Source organism: Harmonia axyridis, chromosome 5, assembly GCF_914767665.1.
Source record: "Harmonia axyridis chromosome 5, icHarAxyr1.1, whole genome shotgun sequence".
NCBI classification, from domain to species: domain Eukaryota; kingdom Metazoa; phylum Arthropoda; class Insecta; order Coleoptera; family Coccinellidae; genus Harmonia; species Harmonia axyridis.
Genome location: NC_059505.1, coordinates 42,396,754 through 42,424,285, shown reverse-complemented (window position 1 = coordinate 42,424,285; position 27,532 = coordinate 42,396,754). Strand labels below are relative to the sequence as shown.

At 36.6% G+C, this 27,532-nt stretch overlaps 1 protein-coding gene across 1 annotated transcript in view; it reads left to right on the top strand.

Moving 5' to 3' along the window:
* Positions 1 to 25,999, top strand: part of LOC123680994 (T-cell leukemia homeobox protein 3-like) — a 38,858-nt gene extending 12,859 nt beyond the window's left edge. Inside the window, exons 2-3 of the mRNA XM_045619147.1 lie at positions 8,289 to 8,517; positions 25,102 to 25,999. Of these exons, the coding sequence (XP_045475103.1) occupies positions 8,289 to 8,517; positions 25,102 to 25,318 (446 nt within the window). The 3' untranslated portion in view covers positions 25,319 to 25,999. The remainder of the gene's footprint in view (positions 1 to 8,288; positions 8,518 to 25,101) is intronic.
* Positions 26,000 to 27,532: the final 1,533 nt, after the last annotated feature.

Genomic DNA, 27,532 nt, shown 5'->3' with positions numbered 1-27,532 from the left:
CATCCTACAATTCACCACTTGGCAACATCCATTTTTTCGCGGATTATTATAAGGAACAACAGATTCGTAAAACTCATATCAAAATTTTCACTCTATCTGACCAATCAAAAATAAAAGACAACTGGCATTATCGCGTAAACATCAGATGTCTTTGAATTATGATTGGTCTTACAATTCTGGCGTTGTCAAGGAGATAACCATGGATACCGACAACCTTCCACTGATTCTTTCGAATATATAGGTTTTTGACCTTTCTTTTCGATTGTGAAATGATCTAGAAAATTCCCCTCGTAATTGAATTTATCTCATGAGAATGTCATTTAAATAATAACTCAGTAGAGTTTCTTAATGAAGACCCCACTCTTCCTTAGAACTCTTGGTGTTGTCAAACAACCAAGTTTTATTACGATATAAGTCTTCAAACTTATGGCGAAAATTCATTCACTAGACGTAATAGATATACCTAACTATTGAATAGGTGGTCATGCTTTACATAAAATACAAATTTCAAGCTACGTCGAAATTTTCAAACTGATTAGGTACAACATCATCAGACCCATAGAAAATTCAAGAAGGATATTGGAATAATCTAATATTTCCATGATAACTGTTTCTATTAGATTGAGATTAAGCGAGCATAGAAAGAATAACCATCTTCACTCAAAATTTCTGTTGTAAACCAGAACCATAGAAAATTCAAAGAGAACATCGAACTACATAAATCCAATATTTCAGTGACATTATTTCAGATCCGATCGATCAAGTGCGCTGTTGTCATATCACCACCGCAAAAATCATCCGGCTCGAAGGACCAGACAACATTTAACTCCAACAACCCATATCAAAGTCGACCGGTTCCAAAACTAATGGCGCAACGTTTCGTTCCGCTCCGCGTTCATCATCAGCGTTGTTCAATCTTATCGCCGGCAGAGGGAGAACAACAGTCAATTGTTCACGATCGCCGATGAGATCGGGGAAAAAATCCTATTACCTTCTCCGTTCCCATTGGCTGCTCGCCTAATGATATTTTTACGTGCCGTTAATACGGACGGTTGGCAACGCTCATTTTTATTATAAAATTCAAGATGGCGCCTAATTACGGGGTCCGATGGACGTGCTCTCTAACGTATCAAATGAAATACGTACAAATTAACTTTCTCATGGTTCGATTATCTCAAAATGGCCGTGGCATAATCGGTAATGATATGTCGGATGCACGAAACAGACCTTCGAGACCGAGCTCGTGTGCGAGGGGCATTATTACGATGGAAATTGGACGTCGGGTTTGGATGGAGTGAAGGCTTAAGCGCTCTTTCTTCGTTTAAAACTTTGAATCTCAACTTATTCTTGAAAACGATGGAAATAGTATAATAAATATTAAAGTGTAAAAATAGTAACTTCTATCTATATAAATTGCTCAAAATTATTGCCATTGTGTTCTAAACAATACTATTCAGGCTGATTCGAATGCAGGTTATAACTTCATGAAGTGATAGTTCTAATACGCTCTATTAGTGATGACGTCACACACCGCCATTTTAGTTCTCCTGTCAGTGTTCGGAATCCAAACAAACAAATTGTCATTCAAATTAGTACGTTGTCGTTGAAGAAATTGGCTTATTTTGATAAATAAGATTATTTAAGGAACGATTTTACTATTAATTGATAGACAGAAGGCACGAGATTAATGCCAGTAAGTTCCAACTTGAAGTTCAACTAATAAACACGGCTTTTTACAAAATCTGGGGAATGATACAGAATTCAAACTTACTGGTATTAACCTCGTTCCTTCTGTCTATCAATTAATACTGAAATCGTTCCTCAAATACTCTTATTTGTGAAAATGAGCCAATTCCTTCAACGATACCGTACTAATTTAAATGACAATTTATTTGTTTGGATTCCGAACACTGACAGGAGAACCAAAAATGGCGGTGTGTGCCGTCACAATAATAGAGCGTATTGAAATGAGAAGTTCCTTCAAGTAAAATTTCATAGAAATGTGAAAAAATTACAAATAAAGTCACACTGGCGAATGCTTCAGTCTCTCGGCGCTCGAGGAATCATCTTATTTAGTCTAAGTGTGCACGAGATTGCAGAAATATATGTCGTGCGATGCGTGTATATCAAGGTCATGTAATATCAAGTAGCTTGATATCAAGAAGGGCAATAAATATCTATAATCAAGTCAAGTCAAGCTCAAGTATGTAATTTTTCACGAATTTGATTTTCAAGTCAAGTAGTTGGTAAAAATGTCAAGCTACTTGGCTTGATGAATCCCTATACTAACACCTCTTTCAAGGTTCACGTCTAATTTGGAAACACCCTGTATAGTAACCACTTGTTTTTCAATCATTTCGCTGCAATCCTGTGTACACCATTTTCAAAGAATGTGAAAAAATTGTGGACAACTCAAATACCTCCAATATTACTTGAAAGAAAACATGTGAATCATCAGAATGAAAACATCTGGTGAAGTAAGTTCAAAACCAGTTTTTCTGTAATATCAAGTACTGTTCGATTCATTTTCACGTGATTCTTTAAAATGCATTGTTTACGAGAATAAACCAAAAATGCTTTAATAGGCACGATTAAGAATTGAAAAATCTTCCTACAATTTTTGTTTTCCCAGAACGAATAGTGAAACACATCCAAGAAAAATTTACTCAATAAAATAGTGTGAGCAAATTAAAACACAAACACAACGTGTTTATAAAAACATTTGTACTAACAAATTCCGGCAAAAACAAATTTTGAGTGATCAAATTTTCATAGAATTTTCTGAACAAAATCTCCTCAAATATCTACGATTGAAGTTCAATTCGCGAGCTATTCACCTTTATTCACAATTAATTTAATAATTGAAAAAACGTTTCCATGACTGCGAATTGATTCAATTCTCTAGAAGTAATTAAGGAAATTTTTTCCATGGATCGCAGTCTTGACATTTTGATGGGAAAGTGGACAAGAAACACGATTCGTTAAAAAAAATAAACGAGTTTAACACATCCATTTATCGTTTCCATTAATTTACTCGAATAACGAGGCAAGAACATCAATCTTGGCTGTAAAAATGCTATTTACAAGATGCTCAACTTTTTTACAGACCGGAATTCAGCAGTGAGGCCATATTTCATTTTGATTCTCGTGATTTTGATATCTCCTGATACGCCAACTGTTCGTATAATTTGTTTTTAATTGAAAAAAATACTGCAAACTAATTTATTGATTGGAGTTAGGGATTCACGGCTTGGCTTGATTTTCAAGCTACTTGGCTTGAGGTTGTCTTGATTTGCGAAGGAACCCTACAAAAAACAATTTTATTTATTGAACTTATTGTATAAAAAAATTCTAAAATATCAAATTTTTTGTAATAGAAACAAAAAAATAGAAAATATTTAAAAAATAAAGTTTCTGAATATTGAGAAACCTTTGTTTGATTTCATAATTTTCCATTCAGGATCTAAAACACATGAGGTATCTTGAAGATTTGTCGCCTTACCTATTGCGGGTTTTTGTAACTGTAAGAGCAGCTCTGGAAAATTGTCTTTCAACAGGAGCTGAAGATGCTGGCATTGATAAAAATCCTTGGCCATTTTGGCTAAGTTTGGAAAGATATTTCTGAAACTACCAAAATCTACCAATAGATTTCATAGAAATGTGAGAAAACTACTAATAAAGTCACACTGGCAAATGCTTCAGTCTCTCGGCGCTCGAGGAATCCCCTTATTTAGTCTAAGCTCACACGAGATTGCAGAAATATATGCCATGCGACGCGTGCATATCAAGCTCAAGTAATATCAAGTAGCTTGATATCAAATCAAGCAATAAATATCTAAAATCAAGTCAAGTCAAGCTCTAGTAAGTAATTTTTCACGAGCTTGATTTTCAAGTCGAGTAGATGGTTTAAATGTCAAGTTACTTGGCATGATGAATCTCTAATTGGAATAGCTGAATTGATGTAGAATATTCTGTTTTAAGTCCCTAACATTGGGGATCATAGCTATTTTAAAACATTGGTTTGAGATCTAGAAGATCGCTATTAAATCAGCAATCTAATCTAATGGAAAACCTTCGATAAATTACCGATTAACATTGAAGTACCCTACAAAGAAAGGCCACTATATGTTAGATGAAACAGTGACAAATGGAATGTGCTCAAGACCTCTTTCAGTGGTACAACCTTCGAATTGTAAGAAAAGCCGACTGGTAGAGTGAAGAATTTAATCTAAATGTCATGTTATGTCGTTTTCAATTTCACAAAGTTACGTAAACAACACTTTCTCGGATTTAATCGAATGAGCCAGTGATTGTTCTATTACTGGCAATTGTTTCTTGTTGTTGTCCCAGCAATTCTGTTAGACTAATTCGTTTGTTCCACTTCCAGTCTATTAAGTAATTAACAGTCGAGTTAAAAGCTACCAAAAAGATAGATTCAGTGATTTTACGAGCAGAAAAAAAAGTTTAGAAACGTTGTAGGTGAATGATTAATGTTTCACTTTTAGTGTGAATGTTCATTTAGTGCTGTTTTGTACCCAGAATTTCTTTGGTTTTTTATTTGAGGGGTCTGTTTTCTATAGTTCCAGATATATAACGTTTCTTGAAGTGGATCAATTTCAAATGATTTTTTCAATTTTTAAGTGAAATATTTCAAAAAAATAGGAGAATAACATAATAACAATGGGTTGGTCAACGACATTGGAATCTGCTGCTTCAAATTTCCCAAATTTCTAACACAAATCGAAGACCGAAGAATCTTTCGCAAATATTCCATACATTGAAAAATATTTTTTTTCGAAAAATTGAAAGTTCCAACCGTGAACGTCATTTTTTTCATCAACTTGATGTCGAAAACCACAAAAATGCCATGAGTTGGGAGATCAGTCTATTATTTCAGGAGTTATAGCGCATAAACTGAAATTTCAGAAAAAAATTGGTAATTTTCACTAGGCTCTCATCTCATTATACACTGTGTCCGTAAAGTATGGAACAAATTCATTTTTAGCTGAACAGACCATCTTAAGAAATAATCCTGAAACTCGTCGATTTTTTATTTTAATTTACCGTATTTCAAAATAATAATCTAATATACAGGGTGAATTACTCTCGAGTAATGACTTCACCGTCATTTATTTTAAATAGAACACCCCCATTTTGTCTCAATTTTCCGATTACTCTAGCTGAGCTGATTTCAAAAGTGTATCACATGTTGATTCCAATTGGTACAGGGTGGACAAAAATACAATAATTTTGTGAGTGCTCATAAAGTAACGCGTAACATTTTGTATTAGTTGAATTAACAATATTATCAAAAATACTTATTGTCTAGCGGCAATTGGTTTGAATGTAACACCCTGTAGTTTGTGACATTTTTAGATTAATAAAAATGAGCTGTTTCCAAACATGTTTGGTACTTCTGGTCTAGCAGACAGAATATGAAAAATATTATTTCTTATTTTTATACATTTTTATTAATCTAAAAATGTTACAAACTACAGGGTGTTACATTCAAACCAATTGCCCCTAGACAATAAGTATTTTTGATAATATTGTTAATTTAACTAATGAAGAATGTTAAGCAATAAAAAAAATGGATTTCAGGAGTCGGTGACTTGTAGTTTCAGAGATATAACGTTTCTTGTAGATGATCAATTTTCAATGGATTTTTTCAACATAGGTATTGAGTTGAATATTTAAAAACTAAGAGAGCATTTCATTTCGAAACCTACTGCTGTTCATCTCTTTCACCATCCTCATCGAACAAAAACATTCCCACCCAACCACTCCAGCCAATTCGATAATACATCAATTTAACTCACCCCCAAACAACAGTTGGTATAAAATAAACCACCCTTACACACCCTGTGGTTAAGGGAAGGAAATTGTTAATGCGCTAAAACATTTTACGGCTATGCCCGTCCTAACGATCTAATAACTTGCCGAAGCATACAGCCTCATTATACTGGGGGTTTCTTTATTGTGCTCTTTGGCGAAGTTATTGGACCACCAGATGAACCCATGTCCCATAGAGAATAGAGCTAAGTGATTATTAATGCCTCTTTCAAACTTGCGCGACCCTATTTATCGGGAGATAAGGCCAATTTGGATGATTGAGAATTAAGATGTGGCATCGTCCTCAGCTCGAGACGTTTGGAAGGAGAAGCTGATGGAAATCTAGGATGTGCCGAATATATTTTGAAGTATTGAAACCTAAAAAACATATTTGCCAAGTAGCTTGACATTTCAACCAATAACTTGACTTGAAAATCAAGCTCATGAAAAATTACATACTTGAGCTTGACTTGACATGATTTTGGATATTTATTGCTTGACTTGATATCAAGCTACTTGATATTACTTGAGCTTGATATGCACGCGTCGCACGGCATATATTTCTGCAATCTCGTGCGCGCTTGGACTAAATAAGGTGATTTCTCGAGCGCCGAGAGACTGAAGCATTAGCCAGTGTGACTTTATTAGTAGTTTTCTCACATTTCTATGAAATCTATTGGTAGATTTTGGTAGTTTCAGAAATATCTTCCCAAACTTGGGCAAAATGGCCAAGGATTTTTCATCAACGCCAGCATCTTAGCTGCTGTTGAAAGACAATTTTCCAGAGCTGCTCTTACAGTTACAAAATCCCGCTATAGGTTAGGCGACAAATCTATAAGATGCCTCAGTGTCTTAGATCACTGGGTGGAAAATTATGAAATCAAACAAAGCCTGGAGGTTTCTCAATATTAGGAAACTTAATTTTTTTATTAATTTTTATTTGTTATGATTTATAGTGATTTCATTCATGTTAAAATAGTTTGTTTACCATATGTCTAAGCTAGTGATGTGCACTACTAGCACTTACTGCTGAAGCCATCTATTGACAAACAGCAGGAATTTGGTTGAGCAGCTAACTTTTTTTATCTCAACAATGAATAGTTGAAAAATCAACAATAATGTCCAAAATTGTGTCGGCCAGTGTACCTAATCTGTAAGCCATCCAAAAACAAGTCTTTCCTCTGTCATGAAACGTCGACTCCTCAAAAACTACTTCAAGCTTGGTTGCCTCCAAATGACGCTATAATTTCTCTGTTTTTCTCTGGCAAAATCTGCTCAAAAACGCCATCGAGGCGTTCTTAAGTTTCTTGTTGTCGACGCCATTAACCAGTTCATTCATTGCGAAGCCATCGGGATGTCAAAAACCACACGACCACCGTCCACTGATGGGAAGATCGTGCAACCATGAAAAACAAGTGAAATGAAATATAAAATACGACGAACGACCGCAAACGACGTTGATCGAGAAGTAAGTAGCTAGAATTCGGTTCTCCGCTTCATCTGCTCTACGCAGATGAAGAGAACGGACGAAAAATTTTTTTTCACAAGGAGTCAATGGTCTATACCTCGACCTTTGTTGATTCTGCTTCCGCATACTTATGGGATGAAATATTTGCTTCTTCAGCGCGAATTCTTATTGAATGATTATTACTTTGCACCGCGATCTTAAGGTCTATTGTGATACCTATCAGAGCTGTTATCGCCTCACTGCACCATCTACAGCTTGCCTTCCAGTTCCAAATATCTTATTAACTCTAGTGTCTAGGATAGCTTTAATTTTCAATTTTACAATGTTCTCATCCAAATCATGTTTTGCATTGGCTAGCGATGGCGAGGCATTTCGCCACCAGGTGATCCAGAGTTTCTTTCTTCTCCCTGCAGAATCTTCTCTATTCGTTCTCTCCTAGACTCATTCTCACGAGGTGCTTCCTTAGGCGTTAATCCCCTGTAAGGAATTCAGTGAGGAGGTGCACTATATTCTTGCTAAGATTCAGGTACTTCTAAGATCTCACAATGTAATGATCCAACCCAAGAAAATGCTGTCAAAGTGTTTAGCTTTCGATTCTTTCGGTTTTTACCTTCTCCTGAAAATTTTTCTTGTAGGTACATTTACCTATACCAAATCAGAAAGGTTCTGAGTCAGTGGAAGTAGTTGGTGCACCTTTTCTAGCAATTGTATTGGTCTCGTCATTCCCTCTAATTCTCGAGTAACCAGGAAACCAGACTAAAAAGAACTTGTTATTCTATTTCCTTGAGATTCCTTCGGCACTTCAATAGCATCTTAAAAATAATGATATGTGAGATCAATGCCTCTTGCTTGTAGCTATGATGACAAACAGGTGTTAAAAATTCATTGATTGAACTATTCAAAACGTTTATTATGTTTTCATTGTCAACCAGATTACTGTACCTTTTATTTGTTGATTCAAACCTAAGATTCCATCTTTTTTTTTCAGCGTCATTTCCCATGACGAGGCGGATAGGTCACCCATACCAGAACAGAACGCCACCAAAAAGAAAAAAGCCACGTACTTCATTCACCAGACTTCAAATAGCAGAGTTGGAGAAGAGGTTTCACAAGCAAAAGTACCTGGCCTCCGCAGAAAGGGCAGCTTTAGCGAAAACCCTGAAGATGACGGACGCACAAGTCAAAACGTGGTTCCAGAACAGACGGACAAAGTGGAGGTAAGTGTCAACAAAAAAATTTTGTTGGTTATTATGTTATCTACTTTCTTTGCCTAAGAAAAAGGCGTCTCTGAAGCTCTAGTAACTGTTGCCAATTATAAAGGGAACTTGAACAGAACCCTGTGGAATACTAGACGTGAGTACAGATGCTTTTGCGTGATCTTTCACTAAAAGCTGAAAAAAATCTCACTGATATTGTTGAATGATACTATAACACTGAATCAAAAGTATACATAAATTCAATGAAAGTATTTGATACCTACATCTTTATCTTCTTCCAAGAACGGATGCATATAAATATACATTTAATAAGTTCTTCTATTTAATGAATATTTCATCGAAACAATGAATACTCATCTCAATTACTCAATCATAATCGTGAGGAAGGAAAGATTCATAATATAATTATATTGATGAAAAAGTACATTGTATCAGAGAGAATCAATTCTTCTGCTATTGTGATATTTTTCCTGATTTCATGTTTCGTTAAAGTCGCTATAAAGCTAAATTCTTCATTTCTTCTATACCTTAATTCGGCAGAATTCTCACACAAATAGTCTTTCATAAGCCTTCAGTTGTTGTCTTAGAATCAACTACCGTCTTTCACGAATCGGTATTTCTTGAGTTATTCGAAAACTAAATTTTCATATGGCTATAACTTCAAGACTATTGGATGTATTAGTCCCATAAACGAACTCAACAGGCACATTCATCCCTTAAACGTTCCCTGAAAATTTCAAGTCTCCCGGCCTCTCCATTCAAAAGTTACCGCGTACGGTACCACAAAACCCAAACAATACCGTACCACGAGTGTCACCTTGCAGAACACCTACGCCTCGACGAAAAGCGACATTCCCAATCTTCCAAAGCCTTCCCGATCCGATCTAAACGCTTATAATCGTGTCAACGTCGTAGATAGTCAATTCGGGAGTGCAGGAAGTGAGCCAGGGAGGGAATATACGGCACCAAATTCCATTATCGTGTGTTTTACGCAATGGTCGGATGTCGTTGGAGGCATTCAGTCAATTACACTAATACGATCTCGCTCTCCTTTCTGTTATACCGACCGCGTCGTTAAAGTAACAGCCTACCGTACCGACTCACCTCCTCCTCTCCAACTTGACAAGAGAGGATGACTGGGCCCTTAATGCGGTTTTACAGCACCGGGGACCGGAGCTAACTTCATCAAAACTAATCAATTACCCGGTCTGTATTGCCTACCGTATGGTAGGGCTTTATTACGTAATGGAGTGAACGACGTAGTGCTCTTCTTTATCGGCTGAATTAGTGGGTTACGCGAGGAGGAGGTAACATGGGATGTTATCAGAGAGTTTGCTGAAAAAACAAAACGGTTTGAGGTGCAGAGATTGCTGTTACCTCTCAAATATTTACTCATATGCATCGTTTCATCGCTTTGTATGATGAATTAGCAAACAGTGGTATATGGTACACAGTAGAAAAGCCCACACAGAACAGGAACTGATACAATGTATCAGGACAATTGAAAAGTCCCCGTTGTGATGCAAGAATGGCGGTGCTAGTATTAAATCTATATGATTTTTTGTTAGTACAGTCTTCAAACGATACGTGTCAAAATTTGTCAGCAGTCCTACCATTAGTTTGTGAGATATTGCTTTGTGAGTGTAGCTACTTTTGTTATTTGAAACAACATGGGAAAAAAGAATTTCGTGTGCTGATAAAATATTGCTTTTTGAAGGGAATAATACAGTTGAAGCAGAATCTTGGCTTGATGGAGAGTTTCGGGGGTCTGCACCAGGAAAATCAACCATCATTGATTGGTGTGCTGAGTTTAAACGTGGTGAAATGAGCACAGAAGACGGCGAACGCAGTGGGCGCCCGAAAGAGGCTGTCACCAACGTAAAAATCAAAAAAGCTCACAAAATAATTTTGACTGACCTTAAAGAGAAGTTGATCGAGATAGCAGACATTGTGAAGATATCATCTGAACGTTAAATCATATCATTCATGAATATTTGTACATGAGAAAGCTGTGTGCAAAATTGGTGCCGCGCAAGCTCACCATCGATCAAAGGCAACAACGTGTTAATGTTTCTGAGCAGTGTTTGAAGCAAGTGCAATAAACCTGGACTTTTGCATCGATTTGTGACAATGGATCAAACATGGCTCTATCATTTCACTCCGGAGTCCAATCGACAGTCAGCTGAGTGGACTCCATAGGATTAACTGAATCCAAAGCGAGGAAAAACACAACAGTCAGCTGGCAAGGTTATGGCATCAGTTTTGTGGGATGCGGAAGATATAATATTCATTGATTACCTTCAGAAGAACCTGAACATCAACAGCGATTATTATATAGCGTTATTGGATCGTTTAAAGGAAGAAATCGGTTAAAAAACGGCCCCATTTGAAGAAAAAAAGGTGCTGTTTGATCAAGACAATGCGCTGTCACAAATCAATGGAAAAAATAGCAAAATTGCATGAATTGGCCTCCAAATTGCTTCTGCATACTCCGCATTGGCCAGATCTGGTCCCCAGCGACTTTTTACTGTTCTCAGACCTCAAAGGAATGCTCGCCGGAAAGAAATTAAGCGCCAATGAAGAAGTAATCGCCGAAACTGAGGCCTATTTTGAAGCGAACGACAAATCGTACTACAAAAATGGTATCGAAAAGTTGTAAGATCGCTATAATCGCTGTATCACCCTCGAAGGCAACTATGTTGAAAAATATAATCAAATTTTGCCAAAAAAATGTGTTTTACTATAGCAGACTAGGGACTTTTCAATTGGCCTGTTAGAAATAACTACACTCTTATTCACGAAATCAATTCATCGCCATTTCTACAATTTTAGAGAGATTATCGGGGTTGATAAAGGGTTTGTCAATAAGAGGTTTCAGTTTTAATAGCGCGCTAGCAATTTCATAGCCCCAGGTTCGAATTCGGAGTACCCAATTTGTTTTTTGGGTTGATAATCTTTGAATTTGGAATATTTTTCGAGCAGAAATAAATAAAAAATCATTGTGTGAAGATTTACAGTGGTTCTCATTTTCAAACACCTCGTATACGTCCGACGAAGGTCTCCATCCAACCAAAACGCTATACACGACCGGACCGCAAGTAAAACAGCAAAAAAACTACAACTAATCTCTCCGCTGTTTGTGTAGCGTCGCGCAAAGTAGCTAATTAAAATTTCTAGATTACGTAGATCGATCTAAGTAAACTTTTCCAACAGTGAATATACAGAAAACATCGCAGTTGCGTGTCCCACGAAACAAAGAGAAAGCAGGAAACGGAAACGTGTAATGAACTAAAGGTGTACCTCGTAATGACCCCTCCGTCACCCCTCTGTGGTAGTTAATTGTTATTCCTTGTGCCTACAAATTGATACAAGGCACTAATGAAATTTGAAAACGCTCTGATTGTCCCTTGCTGGTCACAGGTCTATCTATTGCTTTTATCTTTCTTATCTTCAATTAGTCGAACAAGACGTTTGGAGTGAGTGATGTTCGTTTAGACCTGTCCGATATCGAGGTATGTAGAAGGAAGGAAAGCTATCTTTTTTTGAGATAGTGGGAGATTGGAATGTTGCCTTCCGTAAGAGATTTGGTACAAAGTCTGGTTTTATCTCTCTTCTGGGTCGATTATCCGATATCTACATGGTTTGTTTTGAGTTGAAAGCCAGCATGTTGTAAATTAGTTTTTTGCAAACGTCAGAAAAGTCTTCTCTTTCATTCATGAGTATATTGGAGACCACAGATCTGTTGAATGTTTTGTATGATATTCATTATGAGTAGGGATTCGAGGCTTGGCTCGATTTTCAAGCTACTTGGCTCGAGCTCGACTTTTATTCAAGTCAAGTAGTAGTTTTTCAATCTTAAGTCAAGTCAAGTATTTATTTAACAATAGTAAAGGGTGGTTTTTTTAGAGCTATAGAACTTTAAATTGCGATAAAACAACGATGAATTATTCGATTGACATGAATTTTATTCATCCGCTAGATAATCTTGTGGCCTTACATTTTGAATATGATTTCTGGCATATGGCCGCCACGGCTGGCTCGGATGTAGTCCAATCTGGACGTCCAATTTTCGATTACTTTTTCCAACATTTGTGGCCGTATATCGGCAATAACAAGGCGAATGTTGTCTTCCAAATGGTCAAGGGTTTGTGGCTTAGAGGCATAGACCAATGACTTTGCATAGCCCCACAGAAAGTAGTCTAGCGGTATTAAATCACAAGATCTTGAAGGCCAATTCACAGGTCCAAAACGTGAAATTAGGCCGTCACCAAACGTGTCTTCCAATAAATCGATTGTGGCACGAGCTGTGTGGCATGTTGCACCGTCTTGTTGGAACCACAGCTCCTGGACATCATGGTTGTTCAATTCAGGAATGAAAAAGTTAGTAATCATGGCTCTATACCGATCACCATTGACTGTAACGTTCTGGCCATCATCGTTTTCGAAGAAGTACGGACCAATGATTCCACCAGCCCATAAAGCGCACCAAACAGTCAGTTTTTCTGGATGTAACGGTGATTCGACATGCACTTGAGGATTAGCTTCACTCCAAATGCGGCAGTTTTGTTTGTTGACGTAGCCATTCAACCAGAAGTGCGCTTCATCGCTAAACAAAATAAAATGGACGTAGTGCGCGATACGTATTCCGCACAGAACCATTATTTTCGAAATAAAATTGCACTATTTTCAAGCGTTGTTCAGGCGTGAGTCTATTCATCATGAATTGCCAAACCAAACTGTTATGCCAACTTAAAGTTATATACCTCGAAAAAAAACACCCGTTATTAATTCAATCAATGAATATCTAAAATCAAGTCAAGCCAAGTTCAAGTATATAATTTTTCACGAGCTTGATTTTCAAATCAAGTAGTTGGTTAAAATGGCTCAAAACAACCTCTTGTGGCGAAAAATGAAAACCTTTAAATTTGCTGCAGGTTCGGCCAATTGAAGATTTCTGAGCTATTTTGTCTAGCTAGAAAAGTATACAATGGAAGCTGGGAAGCAAATAGTAGGTATCAAAACGAAATATTTTGTGAATCCATATTCATTAAACTAAATCCATATATGATTTTTTTTGCTGATTTTTCTTATTTGCTCGTCACCTTTTCACGCCAAAACGGCTGATCCTATTGTCATGAAACCTCACACCTGGATAAATGGCGATTACCTCAATAACATACGCTAATTTTCAACGCCACAAATTACCGTCAGACGGCACCGTTGAAGAAATACCTCGAAACGGCAGAAAGGCCATCTTCAACATACAAGAGGTCTAAAAGCTCTGCGTGGTCAGCGAGAAGTACCCGCAAGGTGTCGCTGAAGGACCGGCTTTATGTGGGGCGGCCGTCAATTGTTTCCGTCGGCGCCAGTCACTTGTTTTACACGGTATGTCCATTACCTGGCAGGTAATTAAAAGCAGGGACACTTTGTTGGAGAATAAGTTGGTCGCAGAACGATGTCGGAGCTAGGGATGCTGCCGACGCGCCTTTATCTGGACCAGATTAATCCTTTGGCGACCGCCAGGTATGGTTATCGAAGTCGAGATCGATATTTTGTCAATTTGTCGACGGTTTTGTGTTTTGGTTGGGCTTTGAGCGTCTTGGGTGTTTGATTTTGTGGTGATTGAATTTTTTTTTTTAAATCAATACTATAAATTTCAAGTCAATATCTCAAATTCACAATTTGAAGTAATAAAAAGGAAAGCACGAACGTGGTGTCAGGAGATTTAGAGCTTTTGCTCTTGGATGCGTCAATTGTACCTTCTCTTGGAGATCGCATATACCGGTTTTTTTTTTCGAGGTATATAACTTTAAGTTGGCATTACTGTTCAAGATGTCACGCCTGAACAACTTTTGCAAATAGTGCAATTTCATTTCGAAAATAATGGTTCTGTGCAGAATACGTATCGCGCATTACGTCCATTTTATTTTGTTTAGCGATGAAGCGCACTTCTGGTTGAATGGCTACGTCAACAAACAAAACTGGCGCATTTGGAGTGAAGCTAATCCTCAAGTGCATGTCGAAACACCGTTACATCCAGAAAAACTGACTGTTTGGTGCGCTTTATGGGCTGATGGAATCATTGGTCCGTACTTCTTCAAGAACGATGATGGCCAGAACGTTACAGTCAATGGTGATCGGTATAGAGCCATGATTACTACCTTTTTCATTCCTGAATTGAACAACCATGATGCCCAGGAGCTGTGGTTCCAACAAGACGGCACAAGATGTCACACAGCTCGTGCCACAATCGATTTATTGAAAAATACGTTTGGTGACCGACTAATTTCACGTTTGGGACCTGTGAATAGGCCTCCAAGATCTTGTATTTAACACCGTTAGACTACTTTCTGTGGGGCTATGTAAAGTCATTGGTCTATGCGGATGAGCCACAAACCCTTGACCATTTGGAAGACAACATTCGCCGTGTTATTGCCGATATACGGCCACAAATGTTGGAAAAAGTCATCGAAAATTGGACGTCCAGATTGGACTACATCCGAGCCAGCCGTGGCAGTCATATGCCAGAAATCATATTTAAAATGTAATGCCACAAGATTATCTTGCGGATAAATAAAATTCATGTCAATCGAATAATCCATCGTTGTTTTATTGCAATTTATATAATATATATAATTTCTATAGATCTAAAAAAACACCCTTTACTTACGTCTGAACATGCTTTGTTGTTTGACTCAAAATTTGCAAATTACAAACTAAATGATAGAGCGTGATTGTGAGTTCCCTTACACATGATCGATTCAGTAAAAGATGCGGATCTCTTCAAATATATAATGAGCCGAAAAGTGTCAACTGCACTCTTGCATATTTGATGGCTTAAACACTAGACCGATGTCGAGCTGCATTATTCAGGGTATCGCTCTGTCGGCTCCTCCATTATTCAGGGCCTTTTAGGGCGTCAAATTGGGCGCTACTACGATCCGTAGCGCCCATCACCATCCTGGAGACACAGAGACGACAGAAGCTGTTGCTGTTCCGGGAGCAAGGTTAAGTGGGCTGTTTGGCCGGCTAGATTGTTCGAAAGGGGTTGAAAAATTCAGGAATGGGGGTGGATCGAGTTCCTCTGAGATTGACCGACGGCAGAAGGTGGTGTTTTATTGCTTTTTGATGACTGCGAGGCGTCGATTTTGTCTGATTGGTCTGCTGGGTTATCTTGGACAGGGAGTAGACTTCTCGGAATGTGTGGACATCAGGTTGAATCCTTAATTTTCACTTTGAATGAAAATTATAAATTATAGTAGATTTGTGGTGAATACAGGGATTCATCAAGCCAAGTAGCTTGACATTTTAACCAACTACTTGACTTGAAAATCAAGCTCCTGAAAATTATATACTTGAGCATGGATTGACTTGATTTTAGTTATTCATTGCTTGACTTGATATCAAGCTACTTGATATTACTTGAGCTTGATATGCACGTGTCGCACGGCATATATTTCTGCAATCTCGTGCGCGCTTAGACTAAATAAGGGGATTCCTCGAGCGTCGAGAGACTGAAGCATTCGCCAGTGTGACTTTATTAGTAGTTTTCTCATATATCTATGAAATCTATTGGTAGATTTTGGTAGTTTCGGAAATATCTTTCCAAACTTGACCAAAATGGCCAAGGATTTTTTATCAACGCCAGCATCTTCAACTCCTGTTGAAAGACCATTTTCCAGAGCTGCTCTTACAGTTACTAAAAACCCGCAATAAGTTCGGCGACAAATCTATAAGATGCCTCATTTGTCTTAGATTCTGGATGGAAAATTATGAAATCAAACAAAGCCTGGAGGTTTCTCAATATTAAGAAACTTTATTTTTCTATTATTCTTTATTTTGTTGATTTATAGTGATTCAATTTATGTTTCTATTTCAAAAAAGTTGATATTTGCGGTTCTTTTATACAATAAGTTTAATGAATAAAAGTGTTTTTTGCAAAGTTCCTTCTCATTTCATTCTTTTTTCATGTGTCACTACACAATAAAACTGCTAAAAATCAAATAGCTTGATATGATTATGTACTTGATAAATAAATACTTGACTTGAGATTGAAAAACTACTACTTGACTTTAGCTTGACTTGAAATCAAGTCAACCATTCGAGAACTATATTAGCAAATTGGGCCTTTTGGTTAGTTTCACATTGCCTGAACAATTTTCGATATGGCCGTCTAAAATTCGTCGTTTTTCTTCAACTTCAAGGTTAACTCCATCCTTGACGATGATCTTGATATTTGCCATAAGAATGCACCTCAAAGCACGGCAACATCTTGGTATTCGAGCTAACTGATTTAGCTTATATTTTGGACATTTCTTTCTCTTAAAATATTCTACATTCCTTCTCTTCAGTTTTCTAGAAATTGTATCCTTGGAAACACCAAAACGCTGTGGTAGTTTCCTCAAAGACTTCCCAATTTTATTTTTGCCACTTTCGATTAACTGTTTTGCTCTACGTCCATTTAACAGTCTAGGTCTTCCAATTTTCGGTAGTTTTAGGCATGGTAAACCTTTTTACATTCTACTTTTCAAAAAGTCGAACTACTTGTGTTATAAGCATCTGCCCAATTAGGTATAAACACTTTTGGTAAACTCTTTTTTATAAGCCATTAAGATGCAATCGATTTCGTTACTGAACTGTCATTTAAATGACAAGTCATTGAATGATTGTTCTTCCCAAAGCTGACTCGACATTTTGATTTCTGTATATTTTTCATTCAGTTGAAATTAGGGCCAAAACTTTTGACAAAGACGTTAAATTATAAATCTACCAACACTGTGATCCTCAAATCTATATCTGAAGGCCCTGTAGATCAGTCCTGAGCAAAAACTCCACTACCCCAAACGACAAACGAAAAAATCGACCAGAACCTTATCCTCAAACCCCCCACTCTGCCCAAAAAGTGGAGAAGATAAAAGCCGAAAAGATCATCGTATAAAATACCTCTCTCTCCCGATGTACAGGGAGGTCCTTATGCAAAGTAATAAGCAGGGCCGTAACAATGGCCGTCCTAATTATTAATCGTCTCCTCGCTTTAATTAAAATTACGACACGAGATTCCATCAGCCATCAGGGGCGGAGGTGAAGGGGGAAGGGAGGGGTTGGCACCGCTGCCTTGCCGCGATGAGGGTACCAATTAGGGCGAACACCAGCGTAGTTTAATTACCGTGTTTATTAATTATCAACGCTCGGTCCTATCAACACCTAACGAACCTAACGCTGTTGGCAGGCCTGGTGTCGCGGGTTTTTGGAGGTTAGAATATACGTCGAGTGCTGCCAGAAATTGTAGAACTAGGTAACTAAGTTACTTTAGGCTAATTTAGTTACTTTGTGGTGTCTAAGTTGTTTGTTTCTTAGTGTTTTTCGTTTATTGGCAAAAAATTACTAGTTTGTCAGATACATTTAAGAAGTAACTGTATTTTGTGATCTCAAATAGTGTCTTCGATGCCAAAAAGTAGGTATGTTAGTTTCCTTTTCTTTTCTTAATATGTTGCAGAAGGAAATATCTCATTTACTTCAGAATGAATTAGTTACTTTAGAACGTCCAGCTAAGTTACTGGATACTTAGTTTCTCTCATTTATTGGCAGAAACTAACTAGTATCCAAGTACTTTCCGAAAAGAACTAAATTTTGTTATCTAAAATAGTGCCTCATATGCCAAAAAGAATGTTAGATACCTTTTCTTTTTTTAATGTGTTACTGAAGAATGCATCTCATCAACTTCATAGTAAATTAGTTACTTTGCAACGTCTAAGTTACTAGTTACTTAGTTTCTTTCATTTATTGGCAGAAAGTAACTAGTATCATAGTATAAGGATATACTATGCTAGTATATCAAGTACTTTCTGATACAAATAGGGATTTACGGCTTGACTTGATTTACAAGCTATTTGGCTTGAGCTTGACTTGATATCAAGTCAAGCTAAGTCAAGTAGTAGTTTTTCAATCTCAAGTCAAGTATTTATTTATCAAGTACTTGAATCATATCAAGCTACTCGATTTTCAGCAGTTTCATTGTGTAGGGTCACATCAATAAAAAAATGATGAAATGAGGAGGAACCTTGCAAAAAACACTTTTATTTATTGAACTTATTGTTTAAAATAACCGGAATATCAACTTTTTTGAAATAGTAACATGAATTAAATCACTATAAATCATAACAAAATGAAAAATAATGAAAAAACGAATTCCTCAATATTGAGAAACCTCCAGGCTTAGTTTGATTTCATAATGTTTCATCCAGGATCTAAGACACATGAGGCATCTTATAGATTTGTCGCCTAACCTATTGCGGGTTTTTGTAAGTGTAAAAGCAGCTCTGGAAAATTGTCTTTCAACAGGAGCTGAAAATGCTGGCGTTGATGAAAATCCTTGGCCATTTTGCCCGAGTTTGAAAAGATATTTCTGAAACTACCAAAATCTACCAATAGATTTCATAGAAATGTGAGAAAACTACTAATAAAGTCACACTAGCGAATGCTTCAGTCTCTCGGCGCTCGAGGAATCCCCTTATTTAGTCTAAGCGCTCACGAGATTGCAGAAATATATGCCGTGCGACGCGTGCATATCATGCTCAAGTAATATCAAGTAGCTAGATATCAAGTCAAGCAATAAATATCTAAAATCAAGTCGGGTCTAGCTCAAGTATGTAATTTTTCACAAGCTTGATTTTCATGTCGAGTAGTTGGTTAAAATGTTACTCTTCTTGTCTTGATGAATCCCTATTCATATGCCGAAAAGTGTACCTGTCCTTTAATTATTGTTTTACAAAAATCCCACTTAATTTATAGACGAACTGAAAAAGCATCATTTCGAGCATCTACAAATGGGACATGATATCTCTCAATGGAAAAAACTGGAACCCTCAAGTTTTCAGAGTAGATTTTGATGATGAATGCCGCATGCGTGATTGAGTTCGTTTTTAGAAAATATCTGACTATGACTTTCGTAAATATGTATGTTCAAATTTTTTCTGGTTGGAATTTGGATTTTTTACGTGAAAAAATTACTGAAATATTCATTCCAAACTTCGAGAAGATCGTATCATCTAAATAAACTAACCGACAACAACTACATCTTAATAAATCATCAAAATGAAAATAACAACATTTTGGGTGAAAGAGAGTTTGCCAATAACTGTCAACTACCGAATTGTAACTTCCCCCAACCCGGTCCTGGGCTCCTGCTAATGCGCCTGCAACTTTCTTCCCCACCCCCGCTGTCGGGCCGCCCCTTTGGCCCTTCGTGCGCCACCCCCAAAACCGGTGGTGCTTAGCTGCAAGTTCTCTGGAAATTGTTCAATTTGTTGTCGTTTAAATTAGTTGGAAGCGGTAAGTTATGACATTTTAAACTCTTGCTAGCTTCGGAAACTCATTGGGACCAGCCTAATTGAGATTTAGGAGGGGGAATTATTAATCTTAACCGGGTTCCGTGGAAAATCGGAAGGGAAGCGAATGAAATAGGGGTGGTTCTAATTGAAAATACGCTTCTGCTCGGGAAGAATTAGTAGGAAGGGAATTTGGCAATTATAAGCGGTACATAAGTGTCAATGATGTGAAATTATGAGATCTCAAAATCTTAGAACTTTTAAAATTAAAGATTATAAGCGGTACATAAGTGTCAATGGTGTGAAATTATGAGATCTGAGAAACTTAGAACTCTTTATAATTAACGAATATAAGAAGTACATAAGTGTCAATGATGTATAATTATGAGATCTCATCATTTTTTATTATTAATAATTATAAACGGTACATTATTAAATTGTGAGATTTCAAAATAGAATACTTTTATCATTCGGCAAATATGAGCATTACATATTGATTTAACATTTATATCTCTCTATATAAAACTCTCTTTTTATTATTATTATTATCTCATAATTTCACATCATTGAAACTCATGAACCGCTCATAATTGTTAATTAAAAAAATTATTATGATCTCATAAGTTCACATCATTTACACTTATGTACCGCTTAAAATTGTTCAATATAAAAGATGTTACATCTCACAATTTCACATTATTGACACTTATGTATATCGGTTATAATTGTTTATTAGGAAAGTTCTAAGATCTCTTAAATAGAAGTTAAATAATTAATAACTAGCACTCTTTTAAATAATTATAAACGATTATAAATGAAACACACTTATGTACCGTTGATTATAAAAGGTGCTTGATCTCACATTATTGACAATTATATACCGGATATAATTCCTATTTGGGAAAGTTCTAAGATCTCATAAATAAAAGTTAATTAATTAGTAACTAGAAGCGGTACATCAGTGTCAATGATGTTAAATTATAAGATCCTAGCATTTTTTAATTAGTTATAAACTATTACATATGATACACAGGTATCAATGATGTGAAATTATGAGATCTTAGAATGGAATATTTTTATGAATTACTAATTAAAGGCGGTAGGTCCATAAGTGTCAATAATATGATCTTAGAATCTCAGAACTTCAAATAATGAGTTATTATATGTGTCAATAATGGGAAATTATGAGATCTTAGAACTTCATATAATTGTAGCAATCATTGAGGTGCATAAGTGTCAATGGTGTGAAATTATGAGATCTGAATCCTATATTTATATTAATAACCTTTTTAGCAATTTTAGCGGTAGGTACATAAGTGTCGATAATGTGAAATTATGAGATCTCAAACAAGAACACCTTTATAAGAGTAAGGTGTCGCTAATAGTTATAAAATTGTATAGAATGAGCTTCATTTGAGTGAATAGAATTGTACAAATGAGCTTTCTACTAGATAGCAACTAAATTACATCATAATCTCGAGTCTTTTGTTCTCATCTGTGTATTATATCATAATCATTAAACCTTTGCTGATGGTTGTTTAGTTTCATTTATGTGCATAAGTGGAAAACAACCTCAGATACACAATGAAATTCAATTGTAATTGGAAATATGATATTCGATAGGATAATATTTAATTTGGAGGTTGTTGCAACATCAACCTTCATTTTAGAAAATATATATTTGATTGTACTAAGCAATTTGAAAGTAATTTTGTATAATTTAGTGAATTAACATTCTCTAATACTGATCTGTGAAAATTTAAAAGTTGTTAAATTTTTTTCCTCCAAAAACTCCTAAGGTTCATTAATGGTAAGAGGTAGGTGAAAACGTACTTGTAAATCATAATTAAAATACGGCAGCCGTAGCGGTGGCTGTGTATCTCCTAGCAACTTCTAAATAATTGAACGTCGACTCTGATTAAGCTGAAATTGCTGAAATTTATTTCGCGTTGTGAGTTTTACCGCCCTGATTCCCCAGTTCATCTCCCTACTCCGGTTGAATCTTTGATCAACACAGCATCCTATACAAAGGAGATCTTGCAGGGAAAAACTTCCACACCTTTCTCAAGAAATATCTTAACTCGAATTTGGATTCGTGTATTTAATTTTATCTATACCTCAGAGTAGTAAATATAGATAGAGGGAGCATATGTCATTTTCAGTAATTAGATTTTGTCCCCAACATGAACAATCAAATTTGACATGAAGCGCGCGGGAATGAAAACATATCAGTCATACGATATTTCACTCAATTCGCGAGTTTTTCCACAAAGAACGCACTTCTTATGTCCCATAGTGAATCAACGTTTCATATTATCTTAAAAGATATTGGAATAAATACCTTAATATATCAGAAATTCAGAAAACAAACTTCAAGCGCGCCGAACGACGTGAAACAACCGATGAAATTAGGAGAGCAAAAGTTGCCAAACCTTGGATATCAGCAGGTAGATACAGAAAATAATAAATATCCTACTTAGTATAAATTCGACAATTAGGAAAAATATCGGATTCCAAATATTCAAATTTGCAAATTTAATAGGGAATCACTCAAATAAATATATTTCATTCAATATAATATACATTCATAACGATATAGTAAAATTGTGGATTTGAAATTATATCACAATCCGACAACGTAATCTAACCATGTTGGGGGACATGTAAAAATTCCGTAGGTATACTCCCTCTATCTATGTTTAATACTCTATGATCTATACTAATTTTTACAATTCCGAAATTTGGACCTGATATTCTTCATGAACTACTGACATTTGGTCGAGCATTTGGTTAACAAAATGTTTTATATTTCATTGCATATTTTTTCTTTGGATATGTCGATGAACTTTGAGTTGTTAAATTCATCATTTAAAATCGAAATGCAGATTAATAGTTATATGTTTTTTGCCTGTATGAAAACGATAGTCCTATTCATTGTCATCCTGATCAGACTTTTAAGATAGAAATTAATGTGGTAAAAAAAATGTAATTATCCATCTTTGAAAACTTGCATTGAAATTTTTTTTTGTGATATTAATTGAATGTATATCTTTCAAGTTGAATGGTGCTTCAATCAAATACTACGAAATTTAGAATGTTAGTTCGAGAAAATTAAAACCCATAGTGTTATTCTCGACGACCGGCTAATAGATTTTCGTCATTATCGACTAATGCCTCTCCAAACGTTCAATTAGCACATAATGAAAGCGTCCATTAGTATTCAAATGGAAGCGCAGATGTCCAATTCCCCCAGACTGTTCTTTCTTTTTTTTTTTCACGACAAGGAATCTGAATTCCACGATTCCGATATACAAGCCATTATTTTAGTTTTGTCTCGCGCTCTTCGGCATTTTAAAAGCCTTAATTCGAAATTGGTGTTATATGGTGATCAGGCAGGCCCATCTATCGAAGACTACGTTCATCTGTTTTGCTGAAAAGGTGCGCCATTATTTACTCTGTACCGATTCCAGTTTGAACGGCGCTTTAGCCGGATGAGATTTCTCCATAAAAATGGAATATTTGTGGAAAAAATTGCCATTTAAAGACATCTTCAAACAATCAAAATTATGGCTTCATTAATTCAGAGAATATTGGAATACTGCTCGCTTATAAGTGCTAATTATTTGTAGTTCTAAGTTTTTAAGATCTCAAATTTCCTATTTTTAACACTTATTCACCGGTTATAATCATTAAATATAAAAATATAAGATTCTAAGATCTCATACTTTCACACCCTCGACACTAATACACCTCTATAATTTTTAAGTTCTAATTTCTCATTATTGACACGTATGCACCGCTTATAAAGGGTGTTTTTTTTAGAGCTATAGAACTTTAAATTGCAATAAAACAACGATGGATTATTCGATTGACATGAATTTTATTTATCCGCAAGATAATCTTGTGGCATTACATTTTAAATATGATTTCTGGCATATGACCGCCACGGCTGGCTCGGATGTAGTCCAATCTGGACATCCAATTTTCGATGACTTTTTCCAACATTTGTGGCCGTATATCGGCAATAACACGGCAAATGTTGTCTTCCAAATGGTCAAGAGTTTGTGGCTTATCCGCATAGACCAATGACTTTACATAGCCCCACAGAAAGTAATCTAGCGGTGTTGAATCACAAGATCTTGGAGGACAATTCACAGGTCCAAAACGTGTAATTAGGCGGTCACCAAACGTGTCTTTCAATAAATCGATTGTGGCACGAGCTGTGTGACATGTTGTGCCGTCTTGTTGGAACCACAGCTCCTGGACATCATGGTTTTTCAATTCAGGAATGAAAAAGTTAGTAATCATGGCTCTATACCGATCACTATTGACTGTAAAGTTCTGACCATCATCGTTTTTGAAGAAGTACGGACCAATGATTCCACCAGCCCATAAAGCGCACCGAACATTCCGTTTTTCTGGATGTAACGGTGTTTCGACATACACTTGAGGATTAGCTCCACTCCAAATGCGGCAGTTTTGTTTGTTGATGTAGCCATTCAACTAGAAGTGCGCTAAACAAAATAAAATGGACGTAGTGCGCGATACGTATTCCACACAGAACCATCATTTTCGAAATAAAATTGCACTATTTGCAAGCGTTGTTCAGGCGTGAGTCTATTCACGATGAATTGCCAAACCAAACTGAGAATTAACCACTTGACAGCTGTTAAATCGGTCGCCATATTGAACAGTAATGCCAACTTAAAGTTATATACCTCGAAAAAAAACACCCGTTACTTCTACAAAGAAATTGATCACGCCACAATCTGCTCAAATTTTGGGTCAATTTATAAAGTAACAAAAAGACACTACGAACTTTAACACTTTGCCATGGAAGCTTGTGTTTAAAATTAGTTACAACCAATCAGATACTGTTTAAGACTCAAGACAGAATATTGAAGCACATTTTTCTAAAAACCCTTTAACCCTGAGAAGAGTATCCTATTCTTTAATATCCTCTTCATCTTGGGAATCATCAGTATGTCAACTTAGTGGTTCCTGCCATAAACACCCTCCATCTCCATAGTAGAACGTGGTGACTTTGCCGTAGAACGGTAGGGTCTTTGTATTCTTGGCCTGGCAAAAAGCCACCACAATATAATACGCGAAAATCATTGAACTTTTAGTGAAAGAACGCTCAAAAGCATAAACTGTGTCATTTTTCAAAGTTGCATCCCCTAAAAAAGGCTGCATCAACCTTTTTACTCAAAAAAACTAAAACGCCAACCTGACAACATCTTCCTTTTTTTTTCAGACGCCAAACCGCCGAAGAGAGAGAAGCAGAAAGACAAGCTGCAAACAGACTGATGCTGTCCCTTCAAGCAGAAGCCCTAACCAAAGGCTACATGAGCGAAGGTCCTCCCCAATCTGCAGGAACGGGGGACAGCGCTCTAAGCGCTCTCCAAAACCTCCAACCCTGGGCTGGACCATACAGCACTCCTCAACCAGCCCTTGCAGAATCCATGTGTTGAAAAAACGGCAACCAAATACTCTTCTGTGACGAATCAAGGCTTTAAAATGTGTCCCCCCCAAGTGTACATAAAACCCCTCCCTTCGAAGAAGTGAAAATAGAGACAGTGAAGTCAGAAATTGGACTGACCACGTTTTGATGAACTTGCAATTTGTGCCGCAAATTTGAATTTTGAGGGGATTGTTCGATCGATTGTTACGTTCAGAACTAGTTTGGTACTAGTCTAGACTATTTTGAGATCGCTAGTAGGCTTACCAAGTTCGCTCAGTGTTGATTCTCTGTAAGAGAATGAATTTGGTACCGTTAATTTTGGCTGTATATAGAGTATATAAGTTGAATTTATGTACAGGTTGGCCCACGTTAAACAGTCGAATTCTCATTTGTTGGGAAATCTTGCGAATTGTGATTGCAGATTCTTAGATGTCCCAAATTCGATGCTCATTGGATTTGGTATTCCTTGTAAATTTCAAAACATGAACTGTGAAAATATTACCCCGGGTTTCTGAAAATCTTATCAAATCTTCAACTTCAAACATTCAACTTAACAGCGATGTCAAATACATTTTGATTTCAAAAATGTTGTACAGTGTAATACACTGCGCAAAAAAATTAACGCACATTCTGAAAATCTCAATTTTAATGAAAGTTAACTCTACATTGACTTTATAACTTATTTTTTATGTTCTCTCGGGAAGGTTTTGAACGAAAAATCATTAAAATGGAAGAAAAATTCAGGATTTCACCGAATCTTATGTGAAAGAAGAGAAATAAACAATTTTCAAAATACTGGAATGCTGATAAGTGATTTAATACTTGGTATTTCCACCCCTTGCGTTAATTACAGCTCGGCAACGGCGGTTCATACTCAAAATGAGTGATCTTAAAATGTTCTGATCTAATCCTTCCCAGATTTCTCTGAGTTGGATTCCTAAGTCATTAAGAGTAGCTGGATGATTATCTGAACTTCTCAGCCTTCTATTGAGGTTGTCCCAAACCTGCTCAATCGGATTGAGATCTGGACTTCTTGCTGACCAACCCATTCGATAGACATCAACCTCTTCAAGATATTCCTGAACGATGCGTGCACGATGGGGTCTGGCATTATCATCCATAAAAATGAAATTTTCACCAATGTATGGGGCAAATGGCACTACATGCTCTTCAAGAATGTTCCTTATATACCTATCAGCATTCATAGCTCCATTATCAACGACCACTAGGTCTGTGCGAGCAGTCAAAGATATTCCCCTATACCATAATCGATCCTCCCCCGAAACCAGTAGTATTCAGGAAATTGCACTGAGCATATCTGTCATGTGGACGTCTGTATACAAGGGAACGTCGATCACAATGGTAGAGGCAGAATCTAGACTCATCTGTGAAGAGAACTCTCTCCCAATCAGCCTCTTCCCAATGGATATCCTCTCTCGCAAAATCCAAACGCGCCCTTCGATGGGCTGGGGTAAGAGCTGGGCCTCTTGCCGCGACACGAGGCCTTAAATCATATTCTCTGAGGCGATTTCTTATTGTCTGAGTGCTAATTTGCACCCCATGAGTTTGCTCAAGCTGATTTTGAAGCAGGCGAGTGGTTGCAAACCGTTGTCTCAACGAAGAAACTCTCAAGTAACGTTCTTGAATTGTTAGCAGTTGTTACCCGTGGTCTACCCTGTCCTGGTCTTCGGACATTTATACCTGTCTCCCTGAATCGCTGCAACATTCTGGACACACTTGTATGGGAAACTCCAAACCTTTCTGCAATTCTTGTGTATGTCCACCCTTCTTCTCGCAAAACTACCGCTTGGGCACATTCCTCTTGGGTCAAATTTCGTGTTTCGCGTTGCATAGCAATCGAGTGTAGAAAATCAAACGAAAGAAAAACTATTGATCACTAGAATTGATCGAGAACAACTGATTTCAGAATGGAGCCAATACATTCAAAACCTGATAATCTCATATTTTTTTATTCCTGCTGGGAAAAACATCTGTATTGAAGAAAAACGTTGAAAGTGGATAACATATGCATGCATAATTCTGATAAAAATAATTATCATTGAGAACACCTTCAGTTGTAGAATAAATTTGAGATTTCCATAATGTGCGTTAATTTTTTTGCGCAGTGTATGTTATCTGGAGCTTTTAACTTGAAGATAAAAATTGAAATGATGTGAAATAAATACGTGTAATATTTGACCACTGTGTTAACTGGCAGAATGTT